This window comes from Coffea arabica, chromosome 10c (genome assembly GCF_036785885.1).
Source record: "Coffea arabica cultivar ET-39 chromosome 10c, Coffea Arabica ET-39 HiFi, whole genome shotgun sequence".
NCBI lineage: Eukaryota > Viridiplantae > Streptophyta > Magnoliopsida > Gentianales > Rubiaceae > Coffea > Coffea arabica.
In genome coordinates this window covers 4278742-4297262 of record NC_092329.1, presented here as the reverse complement: position 1 = coordinate 4297262, position 18521 = coordinate 4278742, and the positions used below count along the sequence as shown (strand labels likewise).

General features: G+C 37.3%; 4 protein-coding genes across 9 annotated transcripts; 3 read left to right on the top strand and 1 right to left on the bottom strand.

Moving 5' to 3' along the window:
* The first annotated feature begins 1055 nt into the window (after positions 1-1055).
* On the top strand, positions 1056-3692 carry LOC140016304 (B3 domain-containing protein Os03g0212300-like). The gene is made up of 6 exons (XM_072069833.1): positions 1056-1733; positions 2062-2338; positions 2470-2532; positions 2619-2958; positions 3073-3173; positions 3292-3692. Coding segments are annotated over exons 1-6 (1080 nt in total). The 5' UTR covers positions 1056-1731; the 3' UTR covers positions 3589-3692.
* A 633-nt stretch (positions 3693-4325) lies between these two features.
* LOC113714926 (B3 domain-containing protein Os01g0723500-like) lies at positions 4326-9791 on the top strand. 2 transcript variants are annotated; one of them, XM_072068396.1, is made up of 7 exons: positions 4326-4699; positions 5809-6385; positions 6699-6844; positions 7399-7855; positions 7968-8134; positions 8431-8481; positions 8612-8778. In XM_072068396.1, exons 1-7 carry the CDS (start codon positions 4634-4636, stop codon positions 8630-8632), a joined length of 1485 nt encoding a protein of 494 aa, XP_071924497.1. In that variant the 5' UTR covers positions 4326-4633; the 3' UTR covers positions 8633-8778. The 2 variants fall into 2 exon arrangements, with proteins under 2 accessions (XP_071924497.1, XP_027094873.1); XM_027239072.2 differs by adding an exon at positions 9244-9791 and having other exon boundaries at positions 4327-4699; positions 8431-8784.
* A 723-nt stretch (positions 9792-10514) lies between these two features.
* On the top strand, positions 10515-13474 carry LOC113714350 (B3 domain-containing protein REM16-like). 5 transcript variants are annotated; one of them, XM_027238153.2, is made up of 5 exons: positions 10515-10920; positions 11107-11252; positions 11923-12367; positions 12594-12754; positions 12887-13474. In XM_027238153.2, the coding sequence occupies exons 2-5, from the start codon at positions 11139-11141 to the stop codon at positions 13199-13201; spliced, it is 1035 nt and encodes a 344-aa protein (XP_027093954.1). In that variant the 5' UTR covers positions 10515-10920; positions 11107-11138; the 3' UTR covers positions 13202-13474. The 5 variants fall into 5 exon arrangements, with proteins under 5 accessions (XP_027093954.1, XP_027093952.1, XP_027093953.1 ...); XM_027238151.2 differs by having other exon boundaries at positions 10518-10942; XM_027238152.2 differs by having other exon boundaries at positions 10524-10963.
* A 338-nt stretch (positions 13475-13812) lies between these two features.
* LOC113713446 (uncharacterized) lies at positions 13813-18145 on the bottom strand. Its single transcript, XM_027237175.2, has 7 exons — positions 17950-18145; positions 17114-17183; positions 16945-17004; positions 16150-16264; positions 14717-14832; positions 14423-14547; positions 13813-14142 (listed from the first exon to the last, which is right to left on the bottom strand). Exons 1-7 carry the CDS (start codon positions 18024-18026, stop codon positions 14019-14021), a joined length of 687 nt encoding a protein of 228 aa, XP_027092976.1. The 5' UTR covers positions 18027-18145; the 3' UTR covers positions 13813-14018.
* Positions 18146-18521: the final 376 nt, after the last annotated feature.

Sequence of the window (18521 nt, the reverse complement as noted above, 5' to 3'; positions counted from 1 at the left end):
GTCTACTAATACGTCATATTATTAATGTATTAGTTAATACTATTGTGTTGCAAGTTATAATTTATGCTTATGAATAAATATATGACCTTAAAAGCGCATTAATTAACATATTAATAACTTTTATATATTTAATTACATATTAAATGTATTTAACTAATTTATTAGAAAGTCAATCTAAAACTTTGAATATTTTATCGAAATATCAACTATCCGGTTGGAATTTAATTACCAAATACAAATTTGGATGACAATTGAATGTTGATCTTGTTGAAAAAATTCGAAAAAAAATCAAAATTTTTTGAACACCCCAACAATAATATGACAGTTTCTTTCCCGGAGCTGTATGCACGCGTCCAGTATCAACAAGGCTGAAGGCCCTGTTTTTCCAATTGGGTATGCAATCCATTGTTGAAACTTGAAACTTCTTTCTTTTGGTAAATGTGGGGAAGGCATTTATTTTTCAAACCTGCGTGCTACATTGAATATTATTATTGTTGTTGCTTGCTCCTCTCAATGGAAGATTTTTTTCAATTTCAAATGGATGACCTTTCATGCATCTAACTTGGGATCTCCTTCGCATGCTTCCTTTGGCTCAGCTTTTTTTTTTTTTTCACGATTTTGGAATAATACCTCTTTTCCTGATCAGCCATCAGGAATGGACCATACGTTCTTAAAAGTTCATTTTGACGGTACAACGAGCATTTATTTTTTAGGGGAAGTGAGAGGTCTCGAACACGAAATTTTTCACCTTCCTTTGGATTAAAAGAGCTTAATTAACACATAAACTAGGTAAAGTACCAACCCAACAATTACGGTCTCATTGGCAATTAATTGTGCATTTGCGCTGAACGAAAAGCCCAATTATGCAATTAAGGACCTGATACACCTGGAAGCCTATTTCTGTAGCAACGCCTTTTTTTTGTTTTGGTTGGTAAGCAATAGAAAATACAAGCATTAGTAGTTAGTTCACGTACAAATTCGGGCAGATAAATTCACCTCAAGCCCTCCTTAGAGCTCGTTAATGTCTCTGGTTTAGGAAGGAAAACTGGAAGAGCACACAAATATCCGGAGGGTTTAGAAATTAGAACTAAAAACAGGAGAAGGAGAATCAACTTTAAATCCCATCTTAGCTGATGCATCCCTGGAAAGCATTCAGCATTCTCTGCCATTCTGCTGCCTTGAAACCCTGCTTCCATTGCATATATATGGAAAGCTTTGAGTACTGGGAAACAGGCCTGTGCAGTTAATGACTCTGCTTAAAAGAGTAATAGCATTGCTGCATCACTCTTTCAACTTTCATTTTAAGGTGAGCTGATCCGACATCTCTGGCTTTCGGTGTAAGTCAGGACGACTAACTACAGAAGCAGCTGGCGGGGCTTGCTTTTCTGACCAAACAAAAAGATGGAAATTGTACTTCTCCAAATGTTAAAGAGGGAAGTAAGCAACCAATGAGAGGTGGACAACCCAGAGGAATGCATTAAGGATTAAGAAACCCAATGTAGTATTTGACAACTCTGAAGTTTGAAAGCTTTTGGTTCTCTTCTCAAGACAGAAAACACCACAAAGGATACTCAGCCAGCAATATACCCCAAGAGCTAAGGCGAAACAAAGTTAGAAGTATTCTTCAGATTCAGCAAAGGGGAGATAGGAAGAAGTGAGACATTACTAACACCGCAAGCGGAGGTTAACTTTCAACTCCACTACGAGTCTGCAACACTAGGCGCATATTTCATGTGAGCATTTTTTTTTTTTGGTTTGTATGGTTAGTTTTACATTTTGTTTACTACGTATGCGTCCATCAGAAAGCAACCTTAAGAGCATTTGATCGCCATTTATTTTTGTGGGATGAGTTAATAGGGGTGCCACAGGTACTTGTTTCATTTGTAGGACATTGAAAAGCACAGCAAGTATAGAAAAACCAGAGAAACTGTTTAGAATTCACAGAACCAATTACAGTTTGACTTCGCCTCTTTTTGGCTAGGAAATATTAGATAAAGGTTTTTCTTCCCTTGTGGAGACCTGGCAGGAAGGTTTTTCTTACCTTGCTAGGAAACATGGCAGGGCCAAAAGGAAGGATAAAGCTGTAAAGGAAAAGAGAGCCCTGCCTCTAAAGTGCAATACCAATACCTACCCTGTAGAATCATCAAACAGCATGCGAAATCATCTTTCGAGAAGCAAGAAGGATACAACAGTTCAGGAGAAAGATGCAAGAAAAGGTGGGAGGATAGCTATCACTGGCTTGACACTGCAAGACCCTTCAATTGAGTGCAGAGGCAGAGACCACACAGGTGTCTCCGGCAGAAAAATGAGAAGTGGTTGCGCAACAAATAATCAGCAGGTACAGTCAACAACACACTTTAATTTGGTTTAATGTTACAAGATGATAGACATCTATAGTTACAAACAGCTAGATCCATTATTTCTAGACACGAAATGTTCCACTTACACAGTTTAAAATAACTACATCAGGGAGAATCTCGAGTTATCAGTCGCTTCTTTAAATTCATAGCACCTGACTTCGAAGCAGAACTGGTGTGTATTCACCTATCAAGTTGTCTAGAATCTTAAATTTAATTTATGCTTCATTACATCCACTCATCGTTTTCCATGGTATACAGAGGCTTCCTCCACGTTTCTGTAGGAAGCTGTCTGAAAAGATTCCAGAGCAGGCGTTTCTAGGAAGCCGCAAAGGGTTTTGGGAAGTTACAATAGGCAAACGCAGCAACGGGTTACTAACCCTCTGTGGAAAGGGTTGGAAGAGTTTCATTCATGATCATGAACTAAAATTTGGAGATTTTATGGTTTTTGAACATACTGGTGGGATGGTGTTCAAAACATACGTATTTGACCCTAGTGCTTGTGAGAAAGACTACTCTTCTGCGGGTTCTGAGAACTTGACAACAAACAAAGTACCTTGTGCTCAACCTCCTACCCTTCCAAACGTAGAAGGCATCAAGGGTGAGTTAAATTATATTACACTCTCTACTAATACTCTTCACGTAAACAACAATAGAATGTTTGGGGTTAAAAGAATTTCCACTGTGATAGCTGATGTAAAATGTGGTTATTCAGATGCAGAGAAGGAAGCGGAGGAAGCAGTAGGGTCTTATAACTCTGACAATCCCCACTTCCGTAGAACAATAAATCGACGTAATCTCCGCTGCAACATCTTGGTGAGCACAATTTGTTCTTGATTGATTTATCATCATGGAATTTATCATTTTCTCCTTTCCCCATTGTCAAAACACATCATCCTAGTCTGTGTTAATTAATTTCTTTGATGAATAATAGACCATCCCTTCAGAATTTGTGAACTCCAAGCATCTGAATCAGAAAACTAGCGTGACCCTCAGGAATGCTTCGGGAGGTGAATGGCAAGTGAAACTTACAGCTTATAGAACTGGCTATAAAGCTGCTTATACACAAGTTGTCATGGCAAAAGGCTGGGGTGACTTTCATATGTCGAATCAGCTCAAGATAGGCGATGTTTGTTTATTTGAACTTGATCGTTCCACTACTCTTGGAAGTCCTAGTAATGCCGTCATGAATGTTCGAGTCCTATCAAACAGTATTCCATCCACTTCCTGACTTTTTGGGTGTGGCATTCCCTCAATTCTGTAATCAAACATTGGAATGTATATTTAGACATTCGCGTCGGTACTGGAATTCTACTGGAGACAAAATGATTCTAATCTAATCCAAGCAAAGGAAGTTTTTCTTCTTGTTGAATTTGGTTTCTATTCTTGAATATATATATATATATATATATTTCCACATGTTTTTGCATTTTTCCAGATGAACAGTCTTGCTGTGGATCATCACTACATAATTTGTCAAACCATAAATATGGAGTTCGAGAAAATGCACATAGCTAATTAACAGAATTAACCAATGCCGAAGATGGCTGATAAAGTGAAGAATGTTCCCCTAAAGCAAGAGAGTGTTAGAACTAGCAAGGCCGCAAAATATGCTAATGTAATTTTTAGGTAAGAATGCGATGCAAGATTGAGGTTCCAATCGCCAAGATTACAAGTTTACCCAACTGTGCAAGATTATCAATGACTAACAACATCACAGATCAGAGTAGGAAATCTTGAAGAGAGTAAAGGTAAAATCCAAGTGCTTCAGGGAAGTTATAGCAGAAACTTCAGCAATTACATATTTACATTGCAGCCGTAGGCAGAAGGGACTGATTAAAAACCGGAATTTACCTTAGAATTTGTAACTAATCTCTAGTACAAAGATTTTTTTATTTTTTGGAGCGAATTTGGTCGAAAGGACTTTGATGCCCCCCTCTATTATATGGGTAAAACATATGATATGTGAGTTTTTTTACATTATCAGCAATTCTCTCCCCACGCGCGCGCGCTCTCTCTGTCTCTCTCTGACAACACAGTACTATCTCTACCTCTCTCTCTCTCTCTCCCCGACCTTTTATACAGAAATATTTTTGCACTTAAATGTAGTGCTGCTTGCAATAATCATAAATTGTGATTTGGGAAACACCCAAATCTTTAAGAGTGATCCGTAACAGAATTGCACTGGGAAAAAAAACCAAGTTCTTGGCTTTCCCCATAGGGTTTATTTGCATTTAAAACCCTTTTGAAATTGGATAGAGGAAATTGTGGAGAAGATGTGGGATGATAAGAAACCTCACTTTCTTGTGGGCTTCAATCCTTCTTCCAGTTCTGAAGCACTGGTACGAAAAATTTCTCTCATTTCTTTGTTTTTTATTTTCCTTTTTTATTTTGGTTGTTACATTGCTAATGCAAAAATGGGAACTGCATGTTATATAACCGTTGTCTCTATGTACAAAAGCTTTCTGGTTGTCCATAATGTGGTAAATAATAGTTTTTAATTTGAGATTTGAAAATGGAACTGGCTTAGAGATTTTTCATTGTTATAATTGGTTTCTATAGTTGGTTTTTGAGGTGCTTTCATTTGTAATTTGCCTTGCTATCTGTTAGTCCGAGTGTTTAATGACTTCTACAGCTCAATGTGGTAAGGACCAAGAATAAACAAAACTTGGGTTTGCCATTTGGTTACCCAATTTGATGTGATGTATGTGAGATAAAAAAGAAGATTGAAAAATGTGTTGAGGATGTAAGTAAGTAAGTCAGTGTGTGTAAATAAGGTGTAAATAAAGTGTAAACCAAAAGCAGATTAGACGATTGATAAAGTTAAAGCAAAACCATTGAATTGTGTTGAGTGTTTGTGGAGTTAAATTTGATGGGATTTTGGCTTGCTGAAGTTGTTTTATGCATTTCATTACTTCTTTTAGAAAAGAAGACGAAAAGAATTATATGACTTTTTGGTTCGCTTTTTTAAATGCAGTAATGATACTGCATGAATATTTGTCATGTGTCAGACTAATGATATAAACGTGCCCAATACCTTTGTGTATTTTGATTTAAGAAAAAGTTTGGCTGGTTATTTGGGACAGCATGATTTTAAAGGCAAGAATTTCACAATACAGTTGTTTCAACAGCGATTTGCTAGAAAATGGCTCTCATGCTGATCCAAGCATTCTCAAACCTTTGTATTAGGTTTCTATCAATCTGATCTTTAGAGGTTGATGAGTCTCTACTGATATTCTTAGATGCTTTGATAGTTTTCTTAAGACCTTTGTATGAACAATTAAAAAGGTTTGCTGAAAAGCAGACTGCTGTAGACATGGAGAGGAAATGCTTTAAATAAGAGAATTTTTATTATACTTCGTCTTGGCTATCTTTTAGATGAGTTGAGACTTTGTTCCCCCTTGTAATTGGTAGTGCGCAAGTGAAAGTTTCTGGTTTATCTCTGTTGCAGAAACTTCCATTTAAATTCAAAAAGCACATTGATGGAACAACACCAGGAACAGCATTCTTATTGGGTCCTAGTGGGAATACCTGGTATGCTAACTTAACCCAGCAAAACGATGATTTATTCCTCCAAGATGGATGGGTAGCATTTGTTAGGGATCACTCCTTGGAATCTGGTGACTCTTTGGTATTCAGATATGATGGCAATTTGCACTTCACTGTGCAAGTTTTTGACAAAAGTTCATGTGAGAAAGAAAGCACCTTCAGTTGTGAATGCAGTCAATCTCCAAGCAACTATAATTGCCGTTTAATGAAGAAAAGAGACAGAGAGAATTCAGCTTTATTAGATTGCATTATTGAAGGGATTCCAAAGAGAGTGAGGACATCTCAAGTTAATACTCAATGCATATCCACAATTCAGGAACTTAATAGAGATTTAACTGATAAGAACGAATGCGCAGAAGAAGAGGCCGGTTACTTTAGTGAAAGGTGTCAAGAGCCAAACTTTCTCAATCAAATAGAGAATGGTAGCTGCACTTTAAAGAACTCTGTCACCATTGCTGTGCCATCTGTAAGAAATTCAGGTACTTCTAACTGTTGCATGAGATTTTGCTGTAGCTGTTTGCTTCATAACACAGTCAACCTATTAGTTGTGTAGAATACCAATTTATCATCACCTATGCTGAGTAATACGCTTGCATCGGAGCAACAAAGCTATGGTTGTTTCTTGAGATAGGGGCTAAAAAAAAAAGAAAAGAAAATAAAAAAACCTTGAGTCTCAGTCAGTACACTCAAAAAAGAAAAGTTCAATTGATCATCACCTTGTTACTGTTCTTTCCATAATTCATAACAAAGGTTAATGTTAAGTTCCTTTAATCCATGATGCATTTGTAACAGAAGCAACAACAGGTGAGAGGACAGGCAAGGAAGATTTGCTGTTGTCAGCACCAGAAGCTGAGAGAGTGGCCCGAGCATTTACTTCATCTTTACCTTGTTTCATGAAAGTCATGAAAAGATTCAATATAAGTGGTTCATATACTCTGGTGAGTGGTTCTCTATCTCTCTCTCTCTCTCTCTCAATGCTTGTGTCTGTGAAATGACTGTGGATTTGTTATTGTGTGTAGCGTGTCTTTGTGAAAGGATAAAATCATTCCGCAATTATGAGTTTGTAAAAGGGAAAAAGTTGTATCATTTGAGTTGTATTACCAGTTATCCATTCCTTTCTTTGCCATGTAATTGATAGACCTGCATTGATAACAGTTTGCATCTTTCCTAGTTGTGGTATCTATGAGTGAGGACATACAGTAGTACTTGAACGTCTAGTTTGAACATGATAAAGCAGTATATATGTCTTCAATGACTTTCCAAGCCTTTACTAAGGGGGTCAGCAGTACATGCCTAGGTTATTATGTCATGTCTCTTCCATGTGGAACTTCATTCATTTGTGAATCGGTCTACTTTATTTTCATGTGCATAACTTACCTTCATCTGAAAGAAGTGATGCAGCTATAATGCCAAGCATCCTTTCTTCCCCTCTATTTTCCTTCAACTTTTAGAAAGTATCAAAGTTTAGTTGCTAATTGGTTTCATCTTGCAGAATGTTCCATATCAGTTTGCCATGGCACACCTTCCCAAATGCAAAGTCAAGATTGTGCTTCACAATCTAAAAGGAGAGAGTTGGACTATTAATTCGATCCCCACGACAAGAGTGCAAACATCACATACTTTCTGTGGAGGGTGGTTGGGCTTTGTTCGTGATAACAATATAAATGAGGGAGACATATGTATCTTTGAACTTGTGCACAAGTGTGAGCTGCGAGTACACATCGTACGGGTCAGAAGGGAGGGTGTCAATGATCGTAGTGAGAATGAAGCTCATAAAATGATGGTTAATAGCTCTTTTGCCATGCCATTGAAAATTTCGAGACGCAAGACAATGAAAATTAGTACAAAGCCTTGTAATCTATCTTTACAGCAGTTAAAAAAATTTGATAAGAAGGGACATGATCCAATCAAAGTGAAATGTGGCAATGAGTCCATAAGTGGCGAATTAGGTAATTTATTAATTTTCTGCTATAGCTGAAACCAGGTTCATGATTTTTGCTTTTTCTCTTGAGCAAACTGCATTCTTTTCTGGTGAAGTTTATTCTGTTGAAAGTTTAACAGTGATCTATGAAACGAGCTCACAAGGCAGATCGAGTTCTCATACAAAGGGTTGCATATCAATGAAGTCTGCACCTGAAGAAAAATTAGCAGCAGAATCATTTCTTTCCAGTTTTCCTCATTTTGTCAGAGTAATGAAAAAGTTCAACGTCAGTGGATCATACACTCTGGTGGGTGCATTTTCTCTGTTGCTTTCGGTATATTGGTGTTTTTTATGCTTAGCTAATAATTTAGCAAACTGCTTATGAATAAAGCAATCCATTCATTATTCCTTTGCCTGTCTTATTCGTCATTGGCGCGTGATAGTTGACAAATATGGTATATAGTTCAATTTCAAGAATTTCGGATAATCTTTGAGAAACTTGAGGAGTAATTAGCTGTATTTTCCTTATTCAAACATCCACTTACAGCTCAAAAATTTGATACTCAGTCATCAATATCGACTAATTGACTGCCATCCTTGCAGAAAATCCCATATCAGTTCTCAATGCAACACCTACCAAGCTGCAGAACCGAGGTAATTTTACGTAATTTGAAAGGCAAATGCTGGACTGTAAATTCTATCCCAACTATTAAGGTGCAAACTTTGCATACTTTCTGTGGTGGTTGGATGGCCTTTGTTCGTGATAATGACATTCAAATGGGAGATATCTGTATCTTTGAGCTAATAGGCAAGAATGAATTGCGTGTGCACATATCTGGAGTTGGTCAACAGGGGTCCGACTATCAAAGTGGCAGAGTAGGGTCAAATGCTGTTGTTCCTTGACAAGTAACCGTTTGCTGGTTCAAGGAATGAGAAAGTTTTTCCTCTAGTATTCTGGTATGTGCTGTGTAATAATCTTCTAAATTCAATTGTGGTGTGGGTGTCATTTTGTAGAACATATTTTGTGGTGACGTGTTAAACTTTCCCAGTATCCAGTGCAAATGGGTCTAAGAATACGGCCTGGCTTCATGGTTGTATCTTTTATTGAAGAGGGATAGATTTTCAAGAAAGGTTGTTCTTCAGTTTAAGTGCTTATTTTTAGTGTACCTTTATAAGATATGCAAACAGAGGACCAAATATATTAGGTTGTGGTTTAGTAGTCAAGTGGATTGTTTGGTGCCTGTTGTTCAGAATATTTATGAATAATGAGCATTGAACATATGATCGAGGATTTGTACTAAGATGATGCTTAATATATAACTAATGTTGGTCTTTGGCCTCCCCACCCAGTCTGCATTGGCATCTACACCTCTTTGCAGTTGAATTTATGGTGTGATTTGTAATTCTTGTCTGCAGGCTAAGGACCCGGTTCACGTTGAGAAGGCAATATTTGCCAATTTTCATGCTGACTGCTCAGTGAGATAGCAGGAGTTTCTGTGCATAATTTTTGTTTTAGTAGCTGAGGGAAATATGCTGGAACCTCAATCTGGTTTTACATGCACCTGTATCCTTTTGGGTTTTTCTTGTCCATGTACCCCAGGAATTTGCGCACTATGATTGATTCTTGTATCAGGCTCAAGAAATTGCTCCTCACGTGTGGATATTCTGTTGCTGCTGTAAATTGTAGATATCCTGCAATCTGCTTAAATTGCTGATAAATCTTGTTGTGAGATCAGAAAATGTAGATGCATTGTAATAAGACGTTTATGCAGATGAGACGTTGCTTTATGGTCTAATTGGAAGTGCTAGTCCCAGAACATTGTTATGCACTGGCATTCCGGGATGCTAATAGAATCAGAGTGGCAAAAACTAATGTTTTCATGGAAGGTGGATGTGCCCTCTATCTTTGTGTTTTGACTGAAAATGCAGTTTCTTCTATCAGCAGTGTAGTTAATTCTGTTAAACTTTCTTGGTCATATAAGCAACACTAGTTTGGTGATGACTTGTGCTCCTGACACGATGTTTTTGTATATAGAACACGAGAAGAATTCTGGAGATTGGGTCTAAATTGTACATATTTCCTAATATACTGGTTGGGAAATGTTGGTAGTTATAGATGTAGTGACTAACCATGATTTTATTAACATCATTTTTTACCATTTTAAGTTAGTCAGACGATTATCCAAGGGGGAAAAGAAAGGTGTTCAAGGTAGATTGGAAAGGAAGGAAAATTGGGAGAGCTTGAGAGTCCTCTTTATTGCATGGCTAGTAAGTAATAACTCTACTCCGAATTGGATAATGCCTCTGTTAGCCGGGTTGGATCTCGGGCTCAAGGTGCTGTATGAGAAAAAACCTTTCTCCGGGAATTTGCTTCGTTCCTTTCCGGCCTCTGCAGGACACGGCTCCAGTCCAGAGTGAAATGTTACTTGGCCGGTGGGGAGCTATAGAGACTGTTCCAGTTCCATGCAACCCGTCAGATAAATTGTGTAATGCACCTTCAATATCGTCTGATTATGGGTCGAACTCTTCCAATCCAGGCTCCCCGGAAATCAAGAAGTCAATTTTGCAGTCGGAAAAAAAAAATGGGAATCAAGTAGCACATTGCAAATGGACATTTTTTGTTTCTCATTAATTAATTGTGATTACCTGAAGATGCACTGTCGAAGTTATACTGATTACTCTAATGTCCCCTATTCACGTTACAAACTTAGAGAATAGGGGAAAATTTCATGTTGCCTCTCAAGAAACATCTCTTCAATTTTTATGTGTTAACAAGTGGCTGTTAAACTGGCGTAAAAGTACCAGGCGTACAAGAGGAAAGTGCCCTCAGTCTCACACTATGCTGATGTTGCAATGTAACGGAAGAGTGCAAATTAATGGAGGGAGGAACAAAAATGACCATTGAATGAATGGATGGATCGGGGGTTACGCTTCGGCTTCGGTGCATGCAAAAAAGCAAAATTGCAAATGCAATATCCGTGTTAAAGAGAGAGTACGACATCCCGCCATGTGTCCCCATCAGTTGAGAATTCCACTCCCACAGTCCCACGTCTACAAGTTAGACGATCATTTTACTTAATAAGTCATCGGATGGTATGTGATCGTACTTTAACCAGTAAGTAAATAGTTAGGCAAGGTAACCTTCTGGCTTTATGGTTGAGATTTTCTCTCATCTGGTTCTACCTTCTCGTCATCTCAATTCTATCTGTAATGATCTTCCATTTTTTTTTTTGGCTTCTGGTTGAGGGTTTTTCTTGTTTTTGTCTGGTTTGATTTCAGGAGGAAGAATAAAGCTGATTAGTGGAAGAAAAATGGGAGATGATGGCAGGGCCTGTAGGAAGTGGGAGGAAGAAATTTACTGGTCCCATTTTCAGTCAGCTCAGTTCTTTCAAACTCTCTCTGGCCGTAATTATCGAAACCAACTTGTAAGTTTTTAGTCCCCCCCTTCCCCCTGCGTAGTTTTGTTGCATTCTTTCAAGGCCTAAAGAAACATAGAAAAGATGCCTGCTGCTACTTGCCATGCATGCCTCCGGTTTCACTTTTTTGTACTACTAGTTGATTTTGTTATCAACAGTCAAATTAAAAAAAAGGAGGGGACTGCTGGCTCCTCCGGATTTGGATAATTTAACCCGTTTTCATCATCCAAGATAGAAATTGACTTGTAATGATTTTAAATTTTTTTTTCAATTTATCATTGTAATTATTTAAAAAAAAAATTTTTGGTTGTTCATCTACAAAAAATAGGCTTTAAATCCTCACCCGTTTGTGCATTTTAGCAGTACATTGGAAAAAGGAAGCAGTATATTCACATACCAGTTGGGATGAACAATGGAGAAGAAAATAAACTTGAGAACAACATGAGAGAAAATTTTCAATTTAAATACACTACATAGGTAGTATTATCTGTTCTCAAGAAGGTTGTACTTGTGAACCGTCACCATTAGCAGGAACGAAAACAAGATATCTGTATGTATGTACACACATACACACACACACACACACATATATGTTTATTTATTTATTTCTGTTCATCTGATTCACTCTCCCACAATCAAATTCAGTGCTCTAAAATTTGTAATTTAACCAAACATGCAGGCTATTCCCCAAAAATTTGCCAACAATTTGAAAGAGAAGCTAGTAGGAGCCGTTTCACTCAAAGGTCCTAGTGGCCTAGAATGGAAGGCTGGATTAACAATGATTGATGATACACTATATTTGAAAGAAGGATGGAAAAAGTTTGTTGTAGATCACTCTCTGAAGGAAAATGATGTCTTAATTTTTAAGTACGTTGGGGCTTCGCGATTTGATGTTTTGATGTTTGACTATCAAAGCTTATGCGAGAAAGAGAGTTCTTATTTCATAAAAAGATGCGAGAATGGAGGGACCGATGGTGGATGCAAAAGAAAGGATAATTCTACAGAAACTATTGAAGTTACTAATGAAGCTTCACATGACGTTTCTGAGTCTACCCCATCAAAAAGGCCTAGAAAGCATGGTGCTTTGCCGCCAAGGTCTCGAGGACGGCAACGGGGAACATGTAGTAAGTATCTTTAGAGAAATCCAAATTTAGTTAAGAGCCTTGTGGTGTCGGATACATAGGTTAAAGGCAAAAGTCTATAATAGTTTCAATTCCTGTAGCACATAGTTGGTTTTAGATTGTTATAATGTCAAATGCAGTAAAAAACTCTTCACTCAATTGTTGGGAAGAATCCAACATTTCAATGTGATGCTTGTTGACTTACTCTGACTTCAATAAAAAAAAAAAGGTTCCATCAATCGGAGTGTTTTTTCTGGCCCGGCGTCGCACAGGAGGCAAGTGACTGAGGAAGATAAAGATAAGGCCCTAAAGATGGCATGTGCATCAGCATCTGAAAACTCCTTTATAGTTGTCATGCGGCCGACACATGTTTACAGGGGATTTTATCTGGTAAACTTTTGCTGATAAACTTTCTGGTTATATACTTTGTTAAGTGCTCTGTTGAATGTATGTGTTTGTGTATTCCTATCTTTGAAATATGATTAGAATTGAAGATTTTAATTGTTTATATTGTAATGGCAGCAAATTCCATCTGAATGGGCAACGAAATATATGCCTAACAGAAGCCAAGATCTTACGCTCCAAGTGAAAGACAAAACTTGGAAGGTCAGGTTCTATAAGAGGGATTATCGTACAGGTGGACTGGCGGGCGGTTGGAAAAGATTTGTACATGAAAATTTCCTTGAAGAATTCGATGTGTGTCTGTTCAACCTTGTGACCGGAGCAACAGATGACATAGTAATGGACGTCAGCATCTTCAAAGTGGTAGAGGGTGTGATTCCGGTTACTCGGCTGCCTCCGATCAATCTGAAGGGTAGGAAGCCCATGAAGATATGAGGGCAAGAATTAAGAAGGGCATTAACGTTTTGAGCTTGGAAGTTGGGTTTGCCTATGCTTAGATGTGTTTAATGCACCTGGATGTAATGCAGGCCTTTATTTTGAAGTATTTTCAGCTCTATCATAGCTCCGTTTAATGGTTTTTGCTTTTGCAGTGAGATGGTAAACTCTTCCATCCTTTTCTTGTGTGTGCTTTCTAATCCATTTTAAAACAAAATATGCTGTATATCCTCTAGAACCTTACACTTCATGTATGTAGCCATCCTTTTCTTATCCTTTCCTAGCAGCTTGTATGGTTGATCAAATGGACTCCCAGGTTAATTCTCCATTAGTTCTACATTTTATGGGTGACAGTAAAGACGACATTAGCACTATATTGTCAGTCAGGTTTGGGGACACTGATCAGCTGGCCAAGTTTTCTTGTTTCTTTTTTCACCTTCAGAATATGCACTCTTATCAGTGTTTGTTAAGTGGGTTTTAAGACGACGAATGTGAGTGAAAGTGATATGAGGTAACAACAATCTTTTTTCGAGTACATAAAAAAGCGATGGAGCATTCAAGTCATTTTGGAATGAAAGATCCATCAACCGCACATGTAAACTGCAAAGTGATTGTTGGTAAAGGACCCCCTAAATTGCATATCGCTGCAAAATTTTGCAAATGCATAATCCAAAATCCCTTGGGACACGAAATTCCACAAGAGAAAGATACAACGCCTTTATATTCCTAAACCAGCCTCGAAAGAAAAAGGCAATCATTAAGAATGCTTGTACCACAGAGAACTAGCCCATTTCCTCATCTGTAAATTCGCTGTTGCTTAGCTCGATGGCCTCTGACATGCAGCAAAGAGCTGCCAGCTGATAAAAGCCATCACCAAAGAGGTGAAAAGTTCAAAGCCTACTACTTTCGGTAACTGCCATCCCAAACCTCGCCTCAAGTAGCTGCAGCAATAACATAGTTCCATGAGGCCAACTTCAAAATTAAATTATGCGACAGATGATGCAGAAGACAGCTCAATCTTTACGGAATTGTACTACTGCAATTCTCTACAACTTATCTTCAGTCGGGGATGAAAGAGTAGTTTAAATATTCATTCATGCACTCCCATTTGTCATGTAGAACCATGCCAATGTGGCAATTCAATTCACACCCACCAACACTGAAAAATTAACATCCATTGATTTAAAAGTGGAGGAGGAAATAAGTGAGGAAAAAGCGAACCTCGTTATTGATGGCATTGTCGCAACAATCCCTGCACACGTGTATATGATAGGGATCAATGTCTTGGGCTTGTTCTTCCGAAGCCACATCAAAGACCCCAAAGCAGCAAGTGATATACTCAAAACCTGAATAAACAGAGAACAACACGGCAGGAAAAGGATTTAGTTCAAGGACTAGAAAAGTCTCAAGTACACAACTTTTCATTGTCTGCAAAATATCGTCCGCTCCAACATGTAATCCTATATCGCGACTGAACTTTTAACAATTAAATTATCAAGTACAGAAACTAATTACCAAATTTGCATTTGCTTCTAGTCCTTGCAAAATGTAGTCCCATGTGAACTCTAAACCTCTAGCACCTACCCAAAGGGGTGCCAACCTATGAAGAACAGAATCAGCAAAAGCCCACCCTGTCAACAGAAAAATAAACCTCGTTGTTAAGAAAATACTTATGCAGCAGCAGTTATTCCTGGTTAACATAAACTATAGGCGAAAATGTGTAGCAAGATTAGCAGCTTTACTTTCTTCAGCTAAGTCATCATATGCAATTACAAGAATTAATACAATACATAAACTAAAATATGCCATACATGACATTTACACATACCAATCCCAAGACCGACACAAATAATTTTGCACACCGTATACATTGTTTATCGTATTAAGACATGCAAACAATGAACTATTAGTGCAAAATCAAGAGCATTCATCCAGAAATACAATGAACTATTTAGCACAAAATCAGGATCATCCATCCACCACTAGATTTCATCCTATTTCATGAGTCATGTTTAAAGTTTGGAAGGAAAAGAAGACATGCTTAAACATGGTTGCTTTCATCAAGAATAAACAGCTGCAAAAGCGCAAAATATACAGATATTGTACAGATATTGCAAACAATGAACTATTAGTGCAAAATCAAGAGCATTTATCCAGAAATACAATGAACTATTTAGCACAAAATCAGGATCATCCATCCACCACTAGATTTCATCCTATTTCATGAGTCATGTTTAAAGTTTGGAAGGAAAAGAAGACATGCTTAAACATGGTTGCTTTCATCAAGAATAAACAGCCGCAAAAGCGCATAATATACAGATATTGTACGTAACTGAGGAAGTGATCCTAATAAACATATCAAGGGGTACATGAGTGTCCGATAAATAATCAGTCTAAACATGGAGTAATATATCCTTCTATGATATCATGATTTCTAACGACAAAGATGCTCAAATGCTAATGCTAATGCTACATAAATTAGGATTATGGTAGTTTGTAAACACTGGATTATAAAAATCTAAAACTCTTTATTCATAAGGAAGTTATGCTAACTGTACAATCATCATACCCATTTTAGACAAGCTAGCTTGTTCTCAGCCTATCAGAGTGAACCCAAAGAATTTCCCCCTTTTTTTTCCCCTTTGTGTTACGGTAATGTATTGAGTTTGGACCAGAGAGAATTTTGTGACTATTTGGAATATGTAACAACATATACTATTGAAGAAAAGCAAGATCAATAACAATCCAGTCATGGCCAACATCAAACCCAATGCTCAATCAAACTGGTCCAGGTCGAATTGTAAAAGCACCAACACTCTTTTCAACTTGAGTTAACATATGAAGTGACAGAGCAAATACATCACTGTCTTGTAGGTCCAATTTCCTAGGTGAGAAGAAGAAAGAGAGAAGATAAGACCTTCTCACATGGAGAAATTAAAGTTACTCACCTAGTCCAACAGCCTGAAACTTGTGATTTTGAGATATGTTCCTGTGGGTCAGTTGCGTCAAGGCAAAATAAAGCCCAGCAACATCTATAAACCCAATTAAAGCTTTCAATAATTCCTGGTCCAAAAGAAATTCATTGTTGTTAGAATAAACAAAAAACTGTCCATCAATTTTTTTAGAATAATCAGGATCAGAGCAAGGTCACGATTTGTTACAGCAATGAATGTTCCTAAGAAGTAATACAAATGGTCTATCCCCCTTTTATTTTAGAAAATAGAGAAAACACATTAATATCGTTTTCACTTTCGGAATACAGTATAGATGAAACACATGTAAAAAGCGTCAGAATGGGAATATGAACCAAGAATTACATATGTCATCATACAAGTCATACTTTGACATATATAGTACGTGGATCAGACAAAAAGTAATGAGGCATACAATACACTTAGTTTTGTACTTAATTAGTATGCATATGGGATTTATTCTGAATCAGCTAAAAATGAACTTGGGGATTTTTTCACCAAAAATGGAAGAAAAATTATTGGCCTGCATTTTTGTAATCTGTAAAATTAAGCTACAAGATCCTGGAGTATGCATTAAAATGGAATGTCTACCGGTTTTTAACACAGTAAATCGCCAAACGTCATGAAAGAATACAATGAGTTCGGCAAAAGATACTCCAAACAAAGACACAATCATCAAATGATCCTCCATCCACAACCTAAGCTCCACCAGTAAGAGAATATATGATAGCATATAAGACAAAGAGGAAGAGAAAATGTGGTGAAAACTACCTGATATGGATCAAAACTATCACTCTCCGATACTTTAAGAAATGTTGCCAGACAAACAAGCTGAGAAGAAAATGTTGGAAAAGAATGAAATGTTATCTTCAAAGTTCACATATATTTGACAGGTGGAACTTCAAATTCACGTTAAGGATATGAGTGCACAAGTACTGACCTTTATGAGAGTTGTTCCAAGATAAACGACAGCAGCTTTGATGGAAGTCCCAAGCGTATCATACTCGGACCTTCACCATGTTACAGGATAGTGTTTCAATTTGCTACATATACAATATCCCTAATGGGCCTTAACACAAAAAGCTTAAGAAAACACATAAAACCATAAATCTCGAATAAGTATCCACATCTCGCATGTCCTATCAAAAAACTTGCAAGTCCTTGGGGTAGAATCCAAAATCCACATACTAGTACTGACTCATCATTTTATAACTCCTTCAACTTTTTCCCATACTGCTAAGCAACTAGATATACAAAGAAAATTCATCTGACCAAATACAATTGAACAACGAGTCATTTAATTTGGATTGTTGGCTTAAACAAAAGATATTACTCATACAGCAACTAAGCATAGCAAAAAGGTAAAATATAGAACAAATTGCATCTAAAGACTAGGTTTCCTTCAATGCCATGGCACTAACCTATTCTCATTCCCGTGGTTCAAACACAATTAATGTCAAATTAAAAAAAAAGCCCGATTACTGATATAATTATAGACTCCAACTAATTACTGTAAGCTACACAATTATGGATGTCTCGTTGAGTACACGTATCCCACTTGAACTAATAATCAAACTAAATCACAACCTCTAATTTTTTTAAAAAAATCCCAGATGCATAATGACAATTTAAGCTAATAACAGCTATGTTGTACAATTAATACAACATTTTAATTGAAAATATAAAACATGGGTTCGTTAAAACAGATCAAAGGGATACTCTAAACAACAGGGAAATTGTGATAAAAGTAAAGGGAGATTGGAGAAGAAAACTCACAAGGGAGTAGCGGAGTAGTAAACGGCGTGAGGGCCGAACGTTAAAATTGCACAATTGAAGAAGTGAAACACCGTCATGTTCCCTCAAGAAAACCAGATAAGAGTGGAGTTGGAATCGAGACGGTGCTTTGGAATTTTGTTTTGCTGTTTTGGAGATCGGCGGTTGGAAGTTCAGACTAGCGGTGATTGTTGTTTCTTGCAGTCCTTTTGGGTTGGGTATTGTTTCAAGATTGGACTGTCTGGGGTTTCAAGTCCAACAGGCTACAACTCGGCTTCTGGATCATTGTAAGTTTTGATACTTGTAGATTTGGCAGAGGAAGCCTCCAAGCCCATCATGCTTCTACTTTGAATTCCCAGGCGAAACTAACTTGAGCTAATGGGCTAATCCAGTCCATGCATAATGGACGGGTGATTTGGAGATTTTCAAAAAATTAATTGTTTTTTTTAAAAAAATTTTTTTGTCGGTAACAAAGAGACTTACATTAAATCATTAATAAAAAAGGTAACGATAGCTATAAAGTTTGTAAAGTTTTAAGCCTTTGAGTATCGTATTCTCAAGTTAAATTTACCGCT